Source organism: Gobius niger (genome assembly GCF_951799975.1).
Source record: "Gobius niger genome assembly, chromosome: 8".
NCBI lineage: Eukaryota > Metazoa > Chordata > Actinopteri > Gobiiformes > Gobiidae > Gobius > Gobius niger.
In genome coordinates, this window is record NC_136859.1 from 27,046,440 (window position 1) to 27,068,687 (window position 22,248).

The following is a 22,248-nucleotide window of genomic DNA, read 5'->3' on the forward strand; positions in this document are numbered from 1 at the left end:
TTGCCAATCCCCCTTGGCAATCACAACATAACACAGTCAAATTAGCTCTCCCCAGAATAAAGTTTTTCCTGCTTATTTACACATTTCTGTTTTGACCTCCAGCTTTAATCAGCTCATGCTCTGACTTAAACGTTTTATTTATTATTTTATTTAGCGGGTCAATGTGCAAAGAACATTAATTACAGATTGAACACTAGATTAAAGCTGAAGATAGTTTCCATCTGCAGTCCCTGAGCAGATGTATTGTTCCTACAATTAAACAACAACAAGCAAGATTAAAGTGTGATAAAGTGATAAAATGTGTGTTATACTTACATCAATGTGGCTGTTACCATGACTGACCATAGTAATGAAAATAATAATAACAATATTAACAATAATACCAATACATAATAATAATAATAATAATGACAAATTGAACATGGCGTGTATATGTATGTATATATATATATATATATATATATATATATATATATGTATAGTTTAAAGTCATTAATAAGCCGATGCAGAGGATGGACTGGGGGAGCTATATTTGGAGTGTTATGACTGTAAGAAGAAGTTAAAAGTAGACCAGGATGTGTTGACTGAGTATTTTTGACCTTGAGTTTTTAACAAATTTGAGTCCTGAAATTGGCATCAGAAGCAAATGCTAGGTCCTGTTGCCATTTTGTGATTGGTAGAGATTGTGTGCTGTCTGTTTTTGCAATTATTCTGAATATTCGTCAATGTATTTTTTTAGGTTTGATATTTATTCATTTTGATATTGCACGATGAACGTCAAGATTTATTGTTTGAGTTTTTAATTTATCTCGGACGGCTGATCTTAGTTCTAAATGTTTAAGGAAGTGTTGCCATATTCTTTAGTGTGTGAATACCCTTTTCTGCCCATGTGAGGATGTGCAGAGGTTTCTACTAAATCAGGTAAACAAGCCTTCTGTCTTACTAAGAGAGCAAAACAGTAATAGTTGGATGGATCCATTTGTGAATAAACTAATTGGCTAATGACTAATGATAGAAGTTTGAATTCTTGTTTTTCCAGTAGAATTTATTGATAGCTGCATCAAGGGATTTGAACCAGGTAGAAGTGGATTGTTCTGGGCTCATTGAGAGTAGGTAGGATAGACATTTTGATTATGGAAATTCTGCCTATAATTGAAATGGGAAGATTCATCCAGCATTGTAGGTCATCTTCTATTTGTTGAAGTAGTGGGGAAAAATTGAGAGTGAACAGCTCTGACAGCCTGGAGGAGAACTTTATCCCCAGGTAAGTGATGTGGTTAGTGCAGAGTGAAACTGGAGGTGGTGTCGCTGCCACATCCCAACTGTTTGGCTGTAAGTGTAATATTGAGGATTTATTCCAGTTTATTGAGTAGAGTCTAGAGAATGATTTTATGAGTTTTATACTGTTGTAGTGATGACCGGGGGTCTTGTGAAAAAAGTTTTTTGACTGATTGCTGCTGCGAGTGGTTCAATGAAGATTAAGAACAGTAGTGGTGAGAGTGGGCATCCCTTGCAGTTCCCTCGGTGTAGAGAAGGAGCACGCTGTTAGACCATTTGTAATAACGGTGGTGGTAGGTGATGTGTAGAGAATTCTTATCCAATCAGTGAAGGACTCCCCAAAGACAAACCTCCCAAGTGTAGCAAAGTTTTATTTTGATTTAGTGATGGCTGCTTGTGTGTTTCCATATTCTCTGTCCTCACTTTTATTAAAGGGAGGACCACTCGTCTGGTTCCATTCCCCCCAAAGCTCCCCCTTATTCCGTGCACTACACTGAAATAAGGCCAAAGCAACATAACGTAATGTGTATATATATATATATATATATATATATATATATATATATATATATATATATATATATATATATATATACTTCAACATCAGGAAAAAGGAACACGAGAAACTAGAGAAATACCAGGGGCTCAGAGAAGAGCTGGAGAAAACCTGGAGGGTGAAGGCATCAGTGGTGCCCGTGGTCGTTGGGGCACTCGGGGCAGTGACCCCCAAACTGGAGGAGTGGCTCCAGCAGATCCCAGGAAATACATCAGACATCTCGGTCCAGAAAAGTGCAGTTCTAGGAACAGCAAAGATACTGCGCAGAACCCTCAAGCTCCCAGGCCTCTGGTAGAGGACCCGAGCAGGAGGAAAAAGAGACCACCCGCGGAGGGTGAGGAAGAGTTTTTTATATATATATATATATATATATATATATATATATATATATATAAAACTAAAAAGCAGAATTTAAAAACGTATATGTGACAGTTGTGTATTAATAAACCCTTTTTAGAAAATATATCTCTCTGTGGTCAAGGTTTGGCCAGTGGGTGAGAATATTTGGTCATGGCGGGAGCAAAGATATTGTCTAAATCTGCAAAATCTCTCCTTTGTTCAAGTCTGTTGTCCTTCAAAATGTGTAAACGTTTCCTGCGTATCACAATGCCATGCCTAAGCAACAATGCTGAAAGTTGGCCGATATCATTGCATGAAGTGGTGGCTTGTAAACTCTAGGTGGGGCTGTTGCACAGTGCGCACACGTGTTGAGTATGCATTTATGATTACTCTCAGATCTACTTGAACCCATTTGCTGCTGCAGCTAGTCAGACTAAAAAGAAGCATTTAACCCAGGGGAGGGAAAGCTGCGGCCTCAGGGCTTTATACGGCCCGCAACACCATTTGACCAGGCCCCAAGGCATTTTTCATATTTAAGGGTCATGTGATTTTATTAGACGTATTGCGCGGCAGTAACTGACTTTTTTTCACTTAAGCAGCATCAAGGCGACTGCTAAGAAAACGCTGCATATCGTGAATGCTGCATATTCATTCTTTGTCAAAGTGAAAGGCAGGCCAGTATGCACTATGTGGCGAGGGGCTGGCAGTGATGAAGAAGTCAAATATCTAGCGCCATTACACCTTGAAACAAATGGATAAAATGAATGCTCTTCGTCGGAGTTTGGAAGCCAATCAAGCTTATACAAGCCTGACCTAAACTTGGAAGACCACATAGCATCATCACTGCCAGCTGACATCAGACGCCTCAACAGAGATCCTCCATAGTCTATCAGTCCTACCTCAAAGTTGTATGGACTCTAGAATGTATGTCGCTTGGCCCTTGGAGTACTTTAAAATATATATATATATATATATATATATATATATATATATATATATATATATATAATATATATATATATATATATATATATATATATATATTTAGCCCTTGATGTGAAAAAGATTCCCCAGCTGAGTTACCAATCAGCAAATGCCAACAGAAACAATGCGCAGACTCTCATTCCGAGCTTGAGTATTAGATATGGTAGCTATACAGACACAAGAAGGCACAAGTTTTTTGAAATTACTATTACTACTCAAACAGTAAGCCACTAAACATTTGCACATGGGCGGTGACCCATGAACCATCATATAAATGTGCGGTTCCCGCTTTCTCTCTTTCTGCCTCCACAGCAATAAACAGGGACACGGTCCAGACCCAGGGGCGGACTGGGACTTAAAAACAGCCCTGGACTCAGACCAGCCTGGCCCAAATTAGCGTAAACACCTCCACAAAGTTTAACCTTACCACCCGCCTTAACCGAGAGCATTTTCTCCAGTTCTGCTTTACCCAAATCTAAAAGCTTCTCGACTGGAGAGCGACAATGTAACGCCTCATTTGAGAGCGAAGACCTACAAAAGTGATGGTAACTTTTTGTCACGTTGTCGGCGTGTTTTTGTCACATTTTTCTCATGTTTTTTTTTTTTTTTCATTACTTTTTTGTGGCATTGTCGTCATGGTTTCGTCACATTTCTTGTTGTGTTTTTGTCACGTTTTTGTGGCTTTTTAATTGCTTTTTTTCCTCCATTGATTTGGCCTGTTCACCACAACTGCCTCTAAAATCCTGCACTGTCACTCAAGAAGTTGTTTCTTTGGGTCCGAAGTGCCGTCATGCATGAGCTTAATATCGAGACTGCAGTCTGTATGACCTGAGGTGGCAGTAGTGAGTATAAAAAATGTCCAACTTGCATCCAGTCCATTAAAGGAGAAAACTGAGAGGCCAGCCCAGTGGCCCTAAAGCCAGTGGCCCTTAAGCCAGTGGCCCTAAAGCCAGTGGCCCTAAAGCCAGTGGCCCTAAAGCCAGTGGCCCTAAAGCCAGTGGCCCTAAAGCCAGTGGCCCTAAAGCCAGTGGCCCTAAAGCCAGTGGCCCTTCTGTGCTCTTCCAGAATGGACATATGGCCAGTCCGCCCCTGTCCAGACCTGTCGTCCAAAAAGACCCTCTGTCTGCTTTGCTTTATTCTGCACCTCACATCGGTCAGCTACACTAACATAACATAATTTAAGCACCATGCATTCCAAGAGTAAGTCGTTCTGCCTCCATAGGTCTAGGTCCAGCGACAGTGCTGATGTTCTGACAAGAAAAAAAGGAAAACAAACTCATTCAGCCCTGCGTCAAAATATTCCTTTCTCGTGAGGCCGCCAAAAAATAAAAATGCTTCTTTTTTTTCATCATATATATCTTCAGCATACTACTCTCTTTCTTTAGGGAACTTTAGGGGCTCCGCACTATGCTCCGTACTGACCCTAAAGTGGAGGGGGAAGGGGGGGGTTGTTTGAAGCGCGCTGCAGAACAAGCAATGCTCTGTTTTTGAGCCTTTTGTCCCGCCTGTTTACTTAATTCACGTTTACAAATCGCAATCCTGCAAAACGCTACACACACTCAGTAGCCTAAGCCCACGCGCCTTCAAGAACTGACGAGATTAATGTTTCCGTGCAAGCTTTTACTGCGCAGATTCCCCACCTCCTGTTGCGCTGGTCCAACATGACGCACGTTCAAATCCAGAGTAAGGAAACCGGCAGGCACGCAGTCGCATACAGCCCGTCTATAGATGTTGCAGCGAAACTTACCAAGCCTTTTGTTTACATCGCTCATAGACAGCGTTAACTGAGTGACCAACAGCGGCCAGAATGGCGCCGGATTCTGGGTTTTTTGGAGAGTTTGCAGTGGGGTCCCGCCTGCTCCCCTTGTTTGCGCTTGTTTGTGTTGTCGCGCTGCTCTTCAAATTAACCGTCTTGGTCGTCAAAAGGAGAAAGACATTTCGACTAATGGAAAGTTTCATCGGACCACCTTCACACTGGCTTTTTGGACACGTTTTGGAGGTAACAGATGCATTAGGCTTGCTGTGTAGTTGGAACGACGCAGAATTAGATTTGAGAACTTGTATTCAGACTACGTAGCTATTTAGAATACTCATTTGTATTCAGGTAGGCTACAGTTACTTTCCTAAAATCAAAGGAATAGCCTATATTGCGTCATCATATTTCAGCTGCATATTACACAATATCAATAATAAAGAAAGGATTTGAATCACTTTCCATGTCTGTCTCCAAAATACAAATGGTAGCCTATTTCAAAACTCCTGATGTCACAGTTCATGTGTACGATGTGCTTAAGTGCTGCTCCTGGTGAATTTGCAAGTGTTTTTTTCCTTTTAAGTGTTTGGGGAACCCTGCAAACTGCCCACAGAAAGGCCCCCTCCGGCGGGGGTTCGAACCCAGGACTTTCTAGCTATGAAGCATGAGTGCCAACTGCTGTGCCAAAAATATATTATAATGTAGTAGCCTAATATATGCCCACTACACTACTATTAGGCTATGTATAGTTCCAGAGGCGTTCTAATAATTTTATTCAAGCATAAAAAAGTGACCCCAAAATCACTCAAGAAGCCTAAGAGTTGGTGAATTGAATAGCCTGTTTGAGTGAAAATACAGTAGACTAATAATGTTTTCCTGTTGATGTGCGCTGAGGTTGCAGCTGGTGAGGCACATGTAGGGTGTTGACTTCTTTTATTGCCATAAAATCAACAAAACTGAAAATGCAACTTACAGTCTCTGTCACTGTGGATGTTCCTACATTAAAATAACAACAGCATTATAAATTATTATTATAAAGCTAAAATTTTCAATACCAAGTGCTCTGCTGGGGCTCTGCCTGTGGTTTGTTGTTGGCAAATGGCAATGGTGATGCACCGGGGGAACAGTGCTGCTGTCGTCATCTGCACTATAGAGATTTGTCTATGTTTCATTAGAGGTCATGGGTGGAGTAGTCAAGTAAGAGTAATGTTACGCCTACTTCAAAATAATTTCACTCAAGTAGAATTAAAACGAGGTGGCCTAAATATTTACTCAAGTAAGAGTAAAGAAGTACTTTTGCTTGTGTAGCTACTGAGTACGCCTAACTGTTTGAGTGTGTGTTGTTCAGCTGAAATTATGAGAAACAAAACATTAGATATTGTGAAAATGTTAATATTACGATAAAAAAAAAAAAAGATGCAAGTAAATCATTATAAAGAAGTAAGTAAACAAAACAAAAAATAGCTGCATCTATTTGACGCGTCAAAATGAAGATTTGTCACTTAAACATTTAGCCTACTTTTTTTTGCTCAAGTAAGAGTAGGCTACGGCTACTTTTTAATATTACTGAAGTAGAAGTAAAAAGTACTGTATGAAAAACTACTTGCAAAAGTGTAGTTAGCTACTCCTACAAAAAGTTATACTCAAGGACATGTAGCCGACTTGAGTAACTGTAACTGAGTAGCTCTTATCCACCTCTGCATTTCATCCACTAAATGCCAGTCTAGTCTATAATCTTATCTTGAGTATCCTTGAGTACCCCTTACCTCAAGGGTCTAGCCAATATTATTAACTAATATTGTGTTAAAGTGAAGCTAAAATACTCTCATTTTACGAAAAAAAAAAAAAAAACATAATTAAAACAAACTTTCTTTTTTAATCTGCAATAATTCCAACTGCCCCCGCTAAGTGCTCAAGTATCCACAGGGGTATAGGACACACTGCAATATATAGTAGACGATGCAAATTTTCGTTTATACATTTATTTTTATTGGCTATTGCATTTAATTAATCTTAAACTGATCATTGTTTGTGTATTTTTCAGTGGAAGATACATTAGTGGTTTGGTTTCTTTTTCACACAGTTTAAACAAGATGGCAGTGATCTGGACAAACTGCTGGGGTTTGGATTAAAGTACCCCTATGCATTCCCACTCTGGTTTGGCCCTTTTGTTTGTTTCCTAAACATTCATCATCCTGATTATGCAAAGACTATACTGGCATCAACAGGTGTGTTATTTATGAAAAAGTGAGACAAGTGCATATCGCTCTATAGCAACATTTCAGTGTTTTTTTTTTATATTTGCTTTTTGTTTTCCACACAGAGCCAAAAGATGATTTTGCATATAGATTTATAAAAGAATGGATTGGTAAGTTGTTTGTTGCTACTATACACTTCCTTGACCCTTTTCCTTGTGACATCAATAGATTTGCTTAATAAACATTTCTTCTGCAGGAGATGGTTTACTGGTGTCACATGGAAAGAAGTGGTTTCGCCACAGACGGCTGCTAACTCCAGGTTTCCATTATGACGTGCTGAAGCCATATGTGAAATTGATGTCTGACTCTGCAAACACTATGTTGGTAGGTACTGAAGTAGAAACCAAATTTGGCAAAAGGCAAACTCATTCTGGCCTGGGTTCCAGTAGCGAGGGGTTACTAACTGTTGGTTCTGGCTCCACCCTTTCACAAAATCTGCCCTCAAGTTGATGAACCCCGATTGACGGGTAATAAGCAGGTCCCAATTCAGTGATAACCTTGGTGTAGCTGATGTCCATAGCAGGCACCGTAATGTAAGCCATTGATCAAGTAATAGTACTGCAATTTCTCTTTGCTTCCAGAATAAATGGGAAAAATATTCAGAAACTGGTGAGACCTTTGAGTTGTTTGAACATGTCAGTCTCATGACACTGGACAGTATTTTAAAATGTGCTTTCAGCTACAACAGCAGCTGCCAGACCGCGGGGTGAGTGCCTGCAAAGCTTTTCTATTGACGGCGCTTAAATGATTTTTCCCTTGTGTTTTACAGAGGAACAAATACATACATCCAATCTGTGTATGAGCTGGCGAACTTAGTCAACCTGCGCTTCAGGACTTTTCCATACCACAATGACTTAATTTTCCACCTCAGCCCACATGGGTTCAGGTTCAGAAAGGCCTGCAGAGTGGCACAAAACCATACAGGTAAAATTAAGATGACTTAAACATGTCTGCTTAGGGCACCAAAATGGCCTAAACCTAACTTAAGGATTGCGGAGTTTACTGAAGGCGTTTTATTGAGATCAATTTAAATATACTGTATGTCGTGGGGGAAAAAATGGCGAGGAGACGTCATTTCCTGAAACTCCACTGATCACATGACTCTCCATCGGCTGCATTTCGACCCTCTTGGAAATGGCCAACAATATGCCTAAACGTTGCCATGCATTTGAATAATTGTAGGCGTTTATTTTTACCTAGTTTGGTAACCCTTGCTTAGAAATCCTTAGAAATCTTTGTCCTGCAAATCCAATATGGTTGCCTGGGAGGCCCCCTGTCCAGTAAGGCAGTGGGTGCTTCCGAATTGAGCAAATTGGTACGAGGTCTCAGCCCAAACCGGATGCGCATCATCGTCCGCCATGAAAAGAGATTCTGAATAGTGCGGTCAGTGAGGAAGGAGGTAGGGAAAGGAGCCTGTGTGCTTCCTATCATATCTCCTTTAGCATAGGGGCCTCTGGAGGTTCCTCACCAGCGGTTAGGAGCTGTGTGCCATCCAATAAGCTGTGTGGGGTATTTAGCTTTTATGAAACAGCTGTCAAAGCAGCTTATGAAACAACCCCTGTTGTTGTGTGAGGAGGGTGGGATTGTGCAAACGCAGCTGAAGCTCTAGGTCATAACTAGAGAGTGAATGGTTGACCTTATCACGTGACAAGGGGATAGGAGCTACGATCAGGACATAGGAGCTATTATTGGAGGAATTTGGAAGCAGCCAGTGTTTCTCAAACAGGGGTATGGGAACTTGAGCACTTAGCAGAGGGTATTTGGAATAATTTCAGATCTAGAAATAAGTTGAACAGTATTTGAATATCATTATAAAGAAAAGTTGTTTTTAATTATGTTTTTCAGTTAAAGGTTTGACTCTTAAGATGTTTTGCTTTATTTTGAATACAACTTAACGCCAATAAATCCGAGTTTAGTGGATAATTTTCTAGATAATTGGCTACACTCTCGAGGCAAGGAGTACTTTGAGTAGAAATGAAAGACTCAAGGGGTAAGCGAAACAAAAAAGGTCAGGAACCTCTGCTATAAGGCACCGTAACTCACGTTCCGATAGGACTATGGCGATAATTTTTTGGTCTATCCCCAGGTTTTCATGATCAGGGAAGCCATTTTTTCAGCCATATTTCAAATCAGACCAATTGGTCATGTAGAAAATCTAAGATAGCCCTCGAGGCCACTTACGTGACTGCATGGAAATGGTCATAGACATATGCTCCACAACTAAAATAAGGATTATTTTGCAGTTCAGTAACAGATTTACATCTTACATGTTTTTTTTGCAAAGAATTCAGCTCCTTCTGCAGATTCCACAGCCCTGCTTTTATGTACCCTATTGTATGTCCATGCAGATTATGGGTTCATGGAATCTAAAGTACCTCCAGCCAACTGCTCAAGTACCCCATATGCCTGGTTGGGAAACACTGCCTTTTATGATGGGGACGTCCCTGGAAGCCATCTTGGATTTGCTGGACAAAGATGCATGATTGCGATCTCTAAGCAACTGAATCATTCTAAGCCAAGGAATAACCAAATTACGTAAAAAATTTTTTAAAAAAAATGCATGGTAAAGAGGGCCCAGTTTAGGCAAATTGGCAGCCATTTATGAATTTTGGATCATGGATTCCGATGAAAATTCCAGGTGGCCTAAAAGTACATTTCAATTAGACTGGTGAAAGTGACCAGAATCCATTGAGAAAACCTTGAGAAAACCAAACGGCAGTTACCTGTTACCCTGTCGGGCCTGTGACCCACTTTTAGGTCGCGAACCACCACTGCTTGAAATGTTTTCCTGTGTACTGCTTTGTGGAGGATACAATCTAAGCATGTCCTCTCTGGTCTGATCTCTGTCTCAGCTGAAGTTATAAGAAAGAGAAAAGAAGAGCTCAAAGAAGAAAAAGAGCTGGATCGCATAGAAGCCAAGAGATACTTAGACTTTCTGGACATCCTCCTTTGTGCCAGAGTAAGTGATACGCAACAAATTCCTCATCTGTTTTACTTTACTGAATTCAATTAGCAAGATCAGAGTTAATTACTGCGCAGTTTCAGTGTGTTAAGTTGTAGCCAAGATTGTTGCAATAAGGACACCTCAGATTCAGTTAGTATTTAACTAGCCTGGCTTTAGCCCTCCGTAAACTCGGGTCAATTATAATTTCCCTATACGTACGTCTGGGTGTGATCTCAGTGGCCGCGTTACATCGGTTGAATTCATTCAGCGAGCGGGGGAGGCAGGTGTTGTAGGTGACGTCAAGCATTTGTGCCACATTTGCGGGTTGTAGTTTGGCAATGGCAGTGGATACGAAAGTAATGGAAGCTCTTCAATCCGTTCTGGCTCAGCTCCCAAATATTCAGAAATTAAAATTGAAGCCTTGGAATGCGCAAAGAATGCCCCCAAGAGTTATGATAGCTTGCTTCACTCACCAAAGGCTAGCAAAAATCAGATCCAATCGTTTCAAAGGAGTTCACCCCTCCCACCCGAAAACAGAGTTCAATTGTGAAGACCCTTGTACAACACGCAATGAGTACGAGGGTATGGTAAACCCAGGCTAGTGTTTAACACAATTTTGTTAATAAGTTTCCCATAACCAAACACTCCACAGTGCCCCACCCATATCCACATTTGACCTGGTTATGGGTAGACACATGGACTTCACTTGTAATGTTGAGTGAATTTTGACGTCACTTGGTATAATAGGACTGACATTTAGCATTTCATGTTTCTGTCGCCTCTCAAATGTTAGCGATCTTGGATGTGTTTAAAATGTGCTGACTTGTGTGAGATTATGAAAAGCAATGACATAATCTCTCTGCAACTCTGTATATTACTGTTTAGGATGAGAACAACCAGGGTCTGTCGGATGAAGCCATTCGAGCTGAAGTGGACACTTTCATGTTTGAGGGCCACGACACCACAGCGAGTGGCATCTCCTTCATCCTGTACTGTCTGGCCTGTCATCCAGAACACCAGCAGATGTGCAGAGAAGAGATCAGTCAAGTCCTGGGCGGCAAGAACACCATGGGCTGGTGGGTTTATAGCACACAGAACGAAAGAAAAAGTAAGATTTGGGATTTAGTAAGGATTTGAATGTATTTGTTCTGTCTGTAGGGAGGACTTGAGTAAAATCCCATACACCACAATGTGCATCAAGGAGTCTCTTCGTCTTTACCCTCCGGTCCCTGGAATGGCTCGAAACACCACAAAACCCATAACATTTTTTGATGGAAGGACTCTTCCTGCAGGTTAGTAAGAGTACTTAAATATTTACCAAAGGGTAGACAAACAAAAAGACTTTGCATATAGCAATAGAGAACAGTAATGGTGAAACCGCTACGGTGTCTCAAAGTAGGGTAGGGTAAAGGGTAAAAACCTCTTAAGACCCATGTTTTAAAGAGGTCAAATGCATTGCCCAATAAAATGAAAACAACCAATGCCGAAAGCCTTATCTGTTGATTTTTTATAGTTTTAGTGGCAATAAAAGAACAATGGCAATGATAACACTCTGGGAAGTGCCCTGGGTTACATCTGCTCAGTGTGGAGGAGTGCAACATTAACTTGGTGTAACATTTGCCCTTTTGTAATTCTGTTCACACTGACAGGTTAACCTGTTTTATGTGGCATGTCAATATGTAACATGAATTTATGAACCATTTATAAATGTGCTTTTCACAGGCAGCCTTGTTGGCACCAGTGTATATGGGATACACAGAAATGCAACTGTCTGGGAGAATCCAAATGTAAGTTAAAGGCACAGTTTCCCCTTTAATTCCACTTCGAAAGACTTAAAGCTGACCTGATAACAAGAAACTGGCCAAAGTGAATTATAGATACAGTATGTATGTATGAGTATCAGTATGAGTTGTTTTATCTTGCCAATACTCTACACTTTGATCATCATAAGGCCCACAATTGGGATTGCTTCAAATAACCTTTACGGTATCAGGAATGAATTGAGACATGACGCAGCTGACAACTAACTGTATGATCTTTATTAAATTGGCTGTATAAATAATTAATTTCACTGTGTATTATAGATGTTTAATCCACTGAGATTCCTCCCAGAAAATGTGTCCTCCAGGTCGCCTCATGCTTTTGTCCCATTCTCTGCAGGCCCAAGGTGAGTGTACTCAACGACATATTAAATTACAGGTCTATTGAGCTGTGTGAAGCAGGTTCTCTTACAACCAGCTGTATTGTATATCCATGGCTCAGGTCTCAAGTGTGTACCTATTAGGATCACAATAGAGAGTTGTTTCTGGGCCGACTAGGCACACTGGCTCATATTCACTTGGATCCTCAAAACTGAACATTTTGCCTCACGAGAAGATAATCCACTTCATTTTGTTCATATTTTTATTTATCTATTGATTGCTCCTGTTGGAACAGACTGTGGCATGTTCATGAATTATGAGAGATAGTAGGGGGCACTCCAAAGTCATTCAATAAACTGAGGCCCTTATTTGCATTTTGCACACAGCTGTTGGTTTAGCAGATAAAGAAAGCAACCATTTAAGTTCACTTACGTTTTTGTATACCCCCAACAGGAATTGCATTGGTCAGACCTTTGCCATGAATGAGATGAAAGCAGTGATTGCTCTGGTGCTGCAGAGGTATGAACTGATAGAGGACCCGGAATGGAAACCCAAGATCATCCCTCGACTGGTGCTACGCTCACTCAACGGCATCCACATCAAGATCAAACCTGTACAGCCAATATGTGACCAGGCTGAGCAAAAGTGAAACGAGCCTGCATCTGATGTTGATGAATTGAAACCTTTGAATCAAAATTACCACTGTAATGTTTTTATGTTACTTCATAACATTAATGTAACCAATTTCCCGAGGTTAACATTTTGTAGCAGAGAGACTTGTCTATACTATATATTTATTATATTATAATAAATGTTTTATATTTTCAATTCCATACTCTTCATCTCATCAAAACTAAAGTTAGTAACATACAGTATTAACTGATTTTAACATCACTCTATATAGAACACACACATCGGTCAAAAGTTTGGAAACATTTTTTTCATGTATTGTTTTTCCTTCTATTTCGATGGTATTAACTTTGTAGATTCTCACTGAAGACAATGAAGACATGATCGCCCCCTTGTGTTTTGATTACTGCTTTGCACACTTTTGATATTGTGTCAATGTGCTTCATGATGTAGCCACCAGAAAATGATAGAAAATAAAGGGCGGCAATTTTAGATAATTTAAAAAATAAAACATATTTTGAATAACTTCACCCTGTTTTGTGTCCTACATAATTCCATTTGTTCATTCATGCCTCAGTGAGAATCAGAAATGTAAATAGAAAGGCCAACACATATAAAGTGTTTCCAAACTTTTTTACTAGTGTATTACTACATAGCAGTACTACTGTAGTACTGTATGTTAGCACTGGATACTGGACATAACACTGTTTAAAACTATAATTTTGTGATTAAAAGGAAATTGTCTTGAGTGAAGTTCTACATACATTAATGTGTGTTAAGAGGCAATATCCTCCAGTCCAGGAATGGAAATAGCTTGCGTATTTGTGGCTTAATAAATTATGACCATGGTTACTGCTTGTGTGTGAAAGTTTCAGGACATGTTTTCCAAAGTAGGTTAAAGTTCAGTTTTTCACTCAGTAATTCTGCGAAAGTCACACTTAAATTACCAATTAAAAAGATAAGTGAAAATGTAAATGGAGGACAGCAAATCTCCATTTGCTGTTTAAGTGAGAGGGAGTTTACTTTAACAGTATGTTAGTAAAAACCCTTGAATATTATTAAAGGATTTTACTTTTGAAAGAGTAACTGTACGCTGCACTGTTTAGTTAGTTAAAAGCACAAAAGCACGTTGAATTGAATACTGCAAGAGTCCAGTCTACAGATTTGGAACTGCCGTAATCTTTTAGTAAAACATATAGACCATTCTCAGTCATGTGACTTTTGGTTGGCAGTCAGCTGTTTGGAACTGTGCCCCTAATACAAGTTAAAATGGAACCTCAAATGAATGAACAAATCAAATAATAATTCTGTAGTGGTGAGCGGCTGATTTGCCAACCAAAATGACAGACTGAATGACCTATAAACGGGGAATTGAAAGAATTACAAAGCTGTTCTTAAGCCAAAAGTATTAATTTTATTTACAGTAATATGCTTACAAAATGACAGGACAAATGCCACTAGCAGAGTTTTGTGATGCAGAAAAATAATGAAAAGCCTAATAAAGTGATATAAGATGCAGTCCATGGCTACTCCTGGGCGCTCTGTTCAACTTCAAATTTAAAACTACATTAAAATAGGCTTTGCAATGAACACTACAAATTGTGGGTATTAGGGGTTTAACCTGGGAATCATAGTTTGCGTCATTCTTGCCTTCTAAATATTTATTTTAGATACCTTAACTACTTCAGGAGTGTTTCTTTTGTCCTGCTGATCCTTTTAACCAATCAGTGTTACTTCACGTACCCTCTGCCTCAAGGGTGTAGATTATCTAGAAAGTGATTAATAAAAGGTACAACGCAAAAAGAATATGGGGGTCATTTACTAAACGTTTGCTCACGTGCAAAACGAGTAGCATGTGCAAAAGTGGGTACGCCCAGTCATTGAACAGTATTTTTTGTATACGGCGCAGCATACTCTCATTTACAGAAGCAGATTTGGGGCTTTAGTTCTGTAATACCGGATATTTCAAATGGTAAATTAGGTATAATATGACTAGAAAACAGCAAACTTTGTTTTTCCGCTTGCACCAGCTATTTAGCACCCGTCTTGATAAATGACTCCCTATGTTGTGTGTTCAATATGCGGTTAAAAAGAAAAAAGAAATCATACATTTAACTGCAATAACTTTTCTCCTCCTAAAAATAATGTGCCTTTTTAAATCAGAGATCATTTTAAGTATCCCAAAACCCTCTTGTAATCCCAGGGGTCCCCGCTATAGATAGTCAACACATTTATAAGACCATGTAGAAAATGAATGCTGCCCTCTAGTGGTTTTGGGGATATCTCGCAGCATGGTGATCAGCTTCCTGTTATTATTTTTTTTGAAAGGCAAAATTCATGGAGCTATTTCAACCCACTACAATTTATTTTGCATAAGGTTCAGTCAGGGAGAACAACTACATGAATCAAATCCAGTGGGCACACGTATGGGAATTAAAAAGGAAATCTCAGACATCCAGGTAGATCTACATAAAATCCATTGAAACAATACAGCTAGACATTTTTTGACTTACACCATTGTGCCACCACCCACTGTGCAATATCGTGGGGACTTTTGTCACCAATCTGGCCCTGGGGAAAGTTATTTGGTAAATCACAAAACTGCCTGCTGCATTGTTTCAACAGACATTTAAGTATGGGGATTGTACCGCCATTTGGAAAACTTTTTTTTTGTGTGTGTGACATTGCTCTAACGTCTTATGTTTGTAGAAAATATTTTGTATTAGTAGCCTTATCAAAAATATTAAAAGAAGTGATAAAAAGTCAAAACATGTTCCGTAGAAAATAAAAATTGAGAAAACACTCGACACATCATCAACATAACTCACTTACTCATTTTGTTGTGTACGCAAAAAAGCATCATTAAATTAATGCTTCATATTACGTAAATAATTCACACTACGTCAACGGCCACAAGAACATCCAGGAATTGATTTTACTTGTAACTGCTGTCTTTGTTTCTTGCGAAGTCAACTTTTGTGATGACAGAGTATTAAAACCATAAAATCAAACAACTTAAAACAGATCCTCTCCCAGGCCATAAGTCCCTGATGTGTCTGCTGGTGCCCTGAGAGCCAGCAGCGCTGTCCAGTCTCCTTAAATAAGCAGCGACGGAGTGGGTTTCTTGCCTGGCCAAGCTTCTTTGGCGTACTTCTTTTTGCGCGGTTCGTTGTGTGCCTCGGGCAGATAGGGCGCAGTGACGGGGGTGGGGTTGAGCGTGACGGGAGGTTGTGGAGGGTCTGGGGCCAGGTCCACCTCCGGAGCCGGGTTGGGGAAGGGCAGTCCTCCGTGCATGGCCACACCTCCCGGAGCGCCTGCGGGGTGGTTCTCGTGGCTGGTGGGAGGTAAGTCCCCATAGAGACCACCGCCAAAACTGTAGCCATGCATGCGCTTAGATGTCAAATCATCCAGGCCAAGAGTGTTCTGACCCTCTAATCTTCGCTTCTGGAGAAGAAGAAAAAAGTCGCATTTTGACAAAAGTGTAGCCTCTTTAACATGATGACAGATGAAAACTAGTTATTTAGCTATAATCTTGGTGCAGCACATCTGTGCCTCTGTGAGCTTAATGTCTATTAAATAAAGCTTGAGGTCAGGTAAAGTCACACATTATGGCAGTAAACGTTTAAAACATTTTACCATATTAGATGCAATTTTATACATTTATTCTGTTTCCCAAAGTACAAAAAATACCTTCATGGGAACCACAGCAGTCTGTATCATATTTCTGAAGCGTCCTACTGAAGGATCAATATCCTCTGCAATAAATAAAGAACATGTAAAAGATTGGCACACTGCTGACTAATAAAGATTATTTTACTCTATGAGATTGCAGAACAAACCTGGGTTTATAATTGAATCCTCCTCATTAAATGTAACCCTCGAGCTCTTTCGTTTCCTCTTGGGCCTCTGAATCTCCAGATTGCCTTCTTCAATGGTCAGTAAAGAAATGCGTTTGTTGTGGGCTGTGTTGAACTCTGTTAAATTCTAGAAAAGCAGATACAGCATTGAATGCCTTTCTGGGGCCCTAAGCAAAATTCCTCAAAGGTCTCAAGGCTTATCGACAGAGTCAAAGAGAGCAGGGAAGTGTAAGATAATGTTCAATGAGATCATGTAAGTGAAAGATAATTTTGTGTCCTGCCCCACTATTTGGGAAGCAGTAGCCTATTCTTCTGCCATCAGACGGATTTTTAGGACCACATTGTTTTTCCCTCATGTCATTGGCCAGTAGTCTGTTTTCAGAGGCCTTAAGGATGTGTTCTGGGTTCTACTCCCTTTTGGCGCTGTGTGGCAGAGTTTAGGCGGCGACTGAGAGCATGCCGTCAGGCTTGGCCAGGCGCTGTAACAACGCATGGCAGACCAACTCATACTCAATATGGGGCCCTTGCGATGCAAACATTAAACCCTACCGATTGTTTTGGAATAGGAAAGCTAAGAAAAAAGACGAGTTCATATGTAGCCACCTGGTCTTTATGCGTGTGCTCAGTCACGTCAACCAGAGCACAGACGGCGTTAGCAAGAGCCTCTCCTCCTCTCCTCTATGAGAAGAGGACAGGTTATATCCTAACACCATCTGTGCTCTATTTCCGTGACTGAGCACACGCATAAAGACCAGACAGGAACGCATAAACTCGTCTAAGCTCAGGTAAGAACATATCTCTGTATTAAAAAACAGTGGCCTATTCCTTTAAGAAGACAAAATGAACTTCACCAGAAGCAGAAGAAAAAGAAGAAGAAGCAGCAGAAGAAGCAGAAGAAAAGGCAGAAGAAGAAGCAGAAGAAGAAGCAGCAGAAGAAGAAGAACCTTTCACAGACACAGTCACAAAGTGCTTTACATGAGGAACTGTATGCATCTGTAAACAGTATGCTACACAACCCGATATAAGCATTTTTTTTTCCCACTAGAGTGGATCGATAAATATATCTGACGCCTGTTTATCCACATAAATGTACCCCGTTAGTGCCTGTCTAGTGACTGATTATCCAGATGATCGGTGTAAATACGGACAATAATGACGTGTATGTACTGCACAGAGCACCCAGAGACGGGCCATATGCACAGTTTAAAAAGGGTTGTAGTTACCTCCAGCTCAGTCTCCTCCTCTGGGAGTCCCAAGAGTCCTTTCAGTTCCTCATCATCCCCAGTCTTGGGGTCTCCTGTGCCCGGGGCCCCCTGTGTTTGGGGCTTCTCTCTAATAGTGTAAGTTCTCGTTGAGGCACCGAATGCTATCGTTGAATCTATGGGAACTTGTTGTGGCTTATGAGCCTCTAAACGGATATGTCCAAGAAACGTACCGTGTGCTGCGAAGTAAAAACAAAACAACTGAAAGTACACCACATGTCAGTTTAAATAGTTGTCAGGTATTTAGGCCAACTATCTTCTTAAATGAAGAGTTGTGTGCTGCTTACTGCTATTCAGGTCTATCAAGAAGACCCTTTTGAGATGTTTGTGGTAGACCAGAGCCGCATGTACACGTGAGCAAGACTGGTGGTCGATTGTGAAGTCACACCAGTCTGGGTTCCTCCCAAACAAGTAGTATTTCTTCTCATCTATAATTAGTTTCTATAAAGAGAGAAAGTTTCATAACCAACCAGGCCTAATATACAAGAAAAACAAAGTCTACAAAGTGAAACATTTGTGCCTCTGAGTAATAACCTCACAGTGTCATCTTTCACTGAAAAGCTTAAATCTCATGGCAAATAATGCTCTTGCACCGTTTGCACCCAAGCAGTCATGAAAATCTCCTAATGCGAAGGAGATTGGACTGTCAGGCTAGTATCAGGTGCTTTTGAGCCGCTGCAGTAAGTATGTAGACTTTTCACTTTTATTGAACCATCACTGTGTAGATTATAGTAAAGCTAACATTGCATAGGATACAAATCACAAAAGAAACCGTCAAGTTTCATTTTCAGAACTCATTTAAAGCATCTGATGACGTTTGCGTTACCTCTACAAGTTTATCCCCCTTCATCACGTCCAGATGAAGTCCTGCAGGTGGCTTGCCTGCCCTGTAAGCATAAAATGACACTTGCAAACAGTGCTGTTTCATTGAAGAAGTGCCCAACAATTTCACACTTTGCCCCCCAATACAGTACAGTAGAATAGACCACTTCAAAGCCTGAAAGCACATATTTCGTAATGCACAGCGGTAGCTCATAATCAGAAGTCACATCTGAAAACTAGAACTAAATGGTTGGACATTTACTGTACATCATTTGACAGTAAAGACGATAGCGTGGGGGTATGTTTGCAACGATGCTAAGGCAAACTGCAGCCGTGAGGGGAAAAGCAAGAAAAGAGCATTTTAGGTCCACATTGGGCATGACTACACTGGTTTTCTGTTTGATAATGCGCGCGTTAGAAAGCTTTGTTTCTCCAGCGGGTGGATTTTCTTACCATGATGGACAATCAAAAGGAGGAGCGCTCTCTTTGCTTGTTTTAGTCGCCATCTTGCTTCATGTCTCAGCGCCGAAAGGCACTGTGGGTAATTTGCATTCACTACGAAAGCTGGGAAATGTAGTCAGAGGAAAGAGTGTGAGGGTGGCTTTGAATCGTCAAAATCTGTTTTGTGCATGGTTAATACCTGATAGAAATTGCTTTCATTTATCAGTAAGAGTCTTTTAAGTAAAACGTCATCAAGGAATTTGATGGAAAACTGAGATAGTTTAGTTTCAGGGCGTCGAAATTCGTTGGTGTTTGATGTAAAACCTTTCCAGTCCAACTTTCTATATTGGTAGATTACTTCTCAGAAATGCATTTGCTTTGCTGAAAAGGTAGATTGATATTGCTTTAGTTAACCTCTTACCCCCCGCTTTAACCGAGTGCATTTTCTCCAGTTCAACTTTACCCAAATCTAGAAGTTTACAGCCTATAGACCAGAGTAACGCCTCATTTGAAAGCGAAGACCAACAAAACTGCTCTCAATGGATCTTTTCCCTTGCGTTATTGCCATTTTGTCATCGGATTTTTGCTATTTTGTTCATTGTTTTTTTTTTGGTCACTCTTTTGTTGTGTTTTTGCGACTTTTTTAATTGCATTTTTGTCACTTTTTTGTCACTTTTTTGTCACTGTTCTGTGGCTTTTTCAATCCTCGTTTTCCTTTCATTTATGACATTTTGACACGTTTTCCAAGATGCTTTCTGATTTGGGTAATGCCAAATTGTAGAAAATGTGCTCGGTTCAGGTGGTGGTTAAGAGGTTAACTTTTGATGCGTTTTTAGGTTTGGATGGCACTACCAGGTGCCCTGTAAACTCACACAAGAGATGCCAGACTGAGGTCAGTCATATTGAATATATTATTGTTCATTTATGGAAGCTAATTAACCAGACAATTTAGTTTAATTTAGTTTTAGTCTTATGACGAAAATGATTTTAAATAGCATTTAAAATTAAAATGTATTTAGTCAACTTTAAATAATATATTTATCATAATCATATTTAATCAAGGTGCTTCATGTTTCTTCTCCCACAAGGACAAAGCACAGCTAGTCCTTTTCCTTTGGCAGCGATTTTAAATGATACGAGGCTCTGTCATTGCAAGTTTGGATCATTTAGTCTCTTCTTTACATTTTTATTTAGTCTTATTTTAGTCTACGAAAAATTTTAGTCACAGTTTTAGTCTCATAAAAGACTTGTAATTTAGTTTTAGCCAACATAAGTATAACTTTGACTAAACTTTTAACAAAATGTTTTAGTCGACAAAATGAACACTGTAATTAGCATAAATTGGTTATTACATTTGTTGGTGCAAGTTGCTCATGTTTGTACTTTGCAGACCCTGTGGACGCTCCGTGGAACGCTCCGTGGACGACCCGTGGGACGACCCGTGGGACGCGCCAGAGGATGTGGTCTTCTCAGACGAGGACGACGTAGGTGGGTTTGGTGGGTTTCCTCTTTTGTTTCCATCTGATGAAGAGGAGGAGGAGGAAGACGAAGAGGAGGACTGGGACGAAGGGGACTCTGTCTATAGAAGTCTCACAGAGGAAGAGGAAGAAGAGTTTCGGGCCCCTCCAGAGGAAGAGGAAGAGGAAGACCAGCGCGTTCCTGGAGAAGCTCCTGCTCAAGCTGTGGATCTGCTGGTAGCTGCTTTCCTGCAATTACCAGCAGAGAGACTGTCTCGAATCTACAGGCTCATCCAGAAGCACATGAAGATAAATCGTCAACGTCCCGTCCTGGATGGGGCGGAGTTTCTGCCCATTGGCGGATCCAAGCGCAGCAGGGATGAAGATGACAAAGACGAGGAGGACAACGCCAAGCGCCAGCATCTCCTTTTCTGAAGACGACTCTGGCGGCCCCTCCACTTCTGCTGGTACATCCGGGGGCTTCTTCCTCTACTTCTAACCCCACCTGCTCCAGGACCCGGAGTCAGAAAAGGACTGAGTTTGTAGCCTCGGAGTTCTGGGCCTGGAAGTTGTAACGGCCACATTTACCAGCCTCCACGCCGCCGTGCTTTGACCTGTATATATTCTTTATGTAGTCGTTTTTGCGTGTGCTTATAAACACCAAAAGACAAAGAAACAAATTTCTTGTTTTAGTTGTAGTATTTGTGTGTACTTTAAAACCAAAAAGACAAAAAACATTTCTTGTTTTAGTTGTAGTATTTGTGTGTGCTTTAAAACCAAAAAGACCAAAGACATATTTCTTGTTGTAGTAGTAGTATTTGTGTGTGCTTTAAAAACAAAAGGATATAAAAAAAAAAATGATGTGGTAAGTAGCTGCGTTTCCAGTTTTCTAAAAATAAAAGTAGCTTTGTGTGTTTAAAATGACACTCTATTGTATTCTTCTCCTAGTCATAGCTGTGTGTTCGCTTTAAGACAAAATAATCAACAAAAAGTTTCATCTCTATGTGTTTGCCCTTTTCCTCTTGGGGCATAGCAGTGTTAAACAGGATCGCCCCATAACCAGAGGGTTGTTGGTGCGACTGCTTCTCTGTGTGTTTTCAGTAAATATTGCATTTGATTTCTACATTAGCTCTGTGTGTGTTTGTAAACTGAACGTTTGGGTCGGGAGGCGTGGGTTTGTTGACGAGCTGTCGCTGGTCGGACAATCCCTGCTCTCCTGATGAGGTTGTTGTTTCGGGGCAGCAGTGGCTCAGCTGGTAGAGTTGGACCTCTAATTCAATGGTTGGTGGGTCCATCTCATATACTGGCAGTGCACACTGTTGCTGTGTCCTTGGGCAAGACACTTAACCCGCCTTGCCTCCAGTGTAAATATATGTATGGGTGAATGACTGACTGTAAGGTACGTGTGTCTTTGGAGCCTGACTGTGATAAACTGTAACGAGGAGATTTGGGTTTGTCCATAAACTCAGCAGTTTGTGGGACACTCCCTACTTCCCCCGTTTCTCTTGTTTTTGTTTGATATTGCA

General features: G+C 40.5%; 2 protein-coding genes across 2 annotated transcripts in view; one reads left to right on the plus strand and one right to left on the minus strand.

Annotated features, from left to right (window-relative positions):
• cyp4t8 (cytochrome P450, family 4, subfamily T, polypeptide 8) overlaps positions 1-12,947 on the plus strand; it is a 28,493-nt gene extending 15,546 nt beyond the window's left edge. The window contains exons 13-24 of the mRNA XM_079560694.1: positions 4,953-5,156; positions 6,994-7,138; positions 7,234-7,278; positions 7,365-7,492; positions 7,750-7,874; positions 7,938-8,092; positions 10,021-10,127; positions 10,998-11,188; positions 11,271-11,404; positions 11,835-11,899; positions 12,197-12,279; positions 12,707-12,947. Coding sequence (XP_079416820.1) covers positions 4,953-5,156; positions 6,994-7,138; positions 7,234-7,278; positions 7,365-7,492; positions 7,750-7,874; positions 7,938-8,092; positions 10,021-10,127; positions 10,998-11,188; positions 11,271-11,404; positions 11,835-11,899; positions 12,197-12,279; positions 12,707-12,902 — 1,578 coding nt within the window. The 3' untranslated portion in view covers positions 12,903-12,947. The remainder of the gene's footprint in view (positions 1-4,952; positions 5,157-6,993; positions 7,139-7,233; positions 7,279-7,364; positions 7,493-7,749; positions 7,875-7,937; positions 8,093-10,020; positions 10,128-10,997; positions 11,189-11,270; positions 11,405-11,834; positions 11,900-12,196; positions 12,280-12,706) is intronic.
• A 2,107-nt stretch (positions 12,948-15,054) lies between these two features.
• On the minus strand, positions 15,055-19,347 carry ppp1r8b (protein phosphatase 1, regulatory subunit 8b). The gene is made up of 7 exons (XM_079562196.1): positions 19,278-19,347; positions 18,829-18,889; positions 18,290-18,443; positions 17,964-18,181; positions 16,723-16,867; positions 16,574-16,638; positions 15,055-16,327 (listed from the first exon to the last, which is right to left on the minus strand). The coding sequence occupies exons 1-7, from the start codon at positions 19,328-19,330 to the stop codon at positions 15,980-15,982; spliced, it is 1,044 nt and encodes a 347-aa protein (XP_079418322.1). The 5' UTR covers positions 19,331-19,347; the 3' UTR covers positions 15,055-15,979.
• Positions 19,348-22,248: the final 2,901 nt, after the last annotated feature.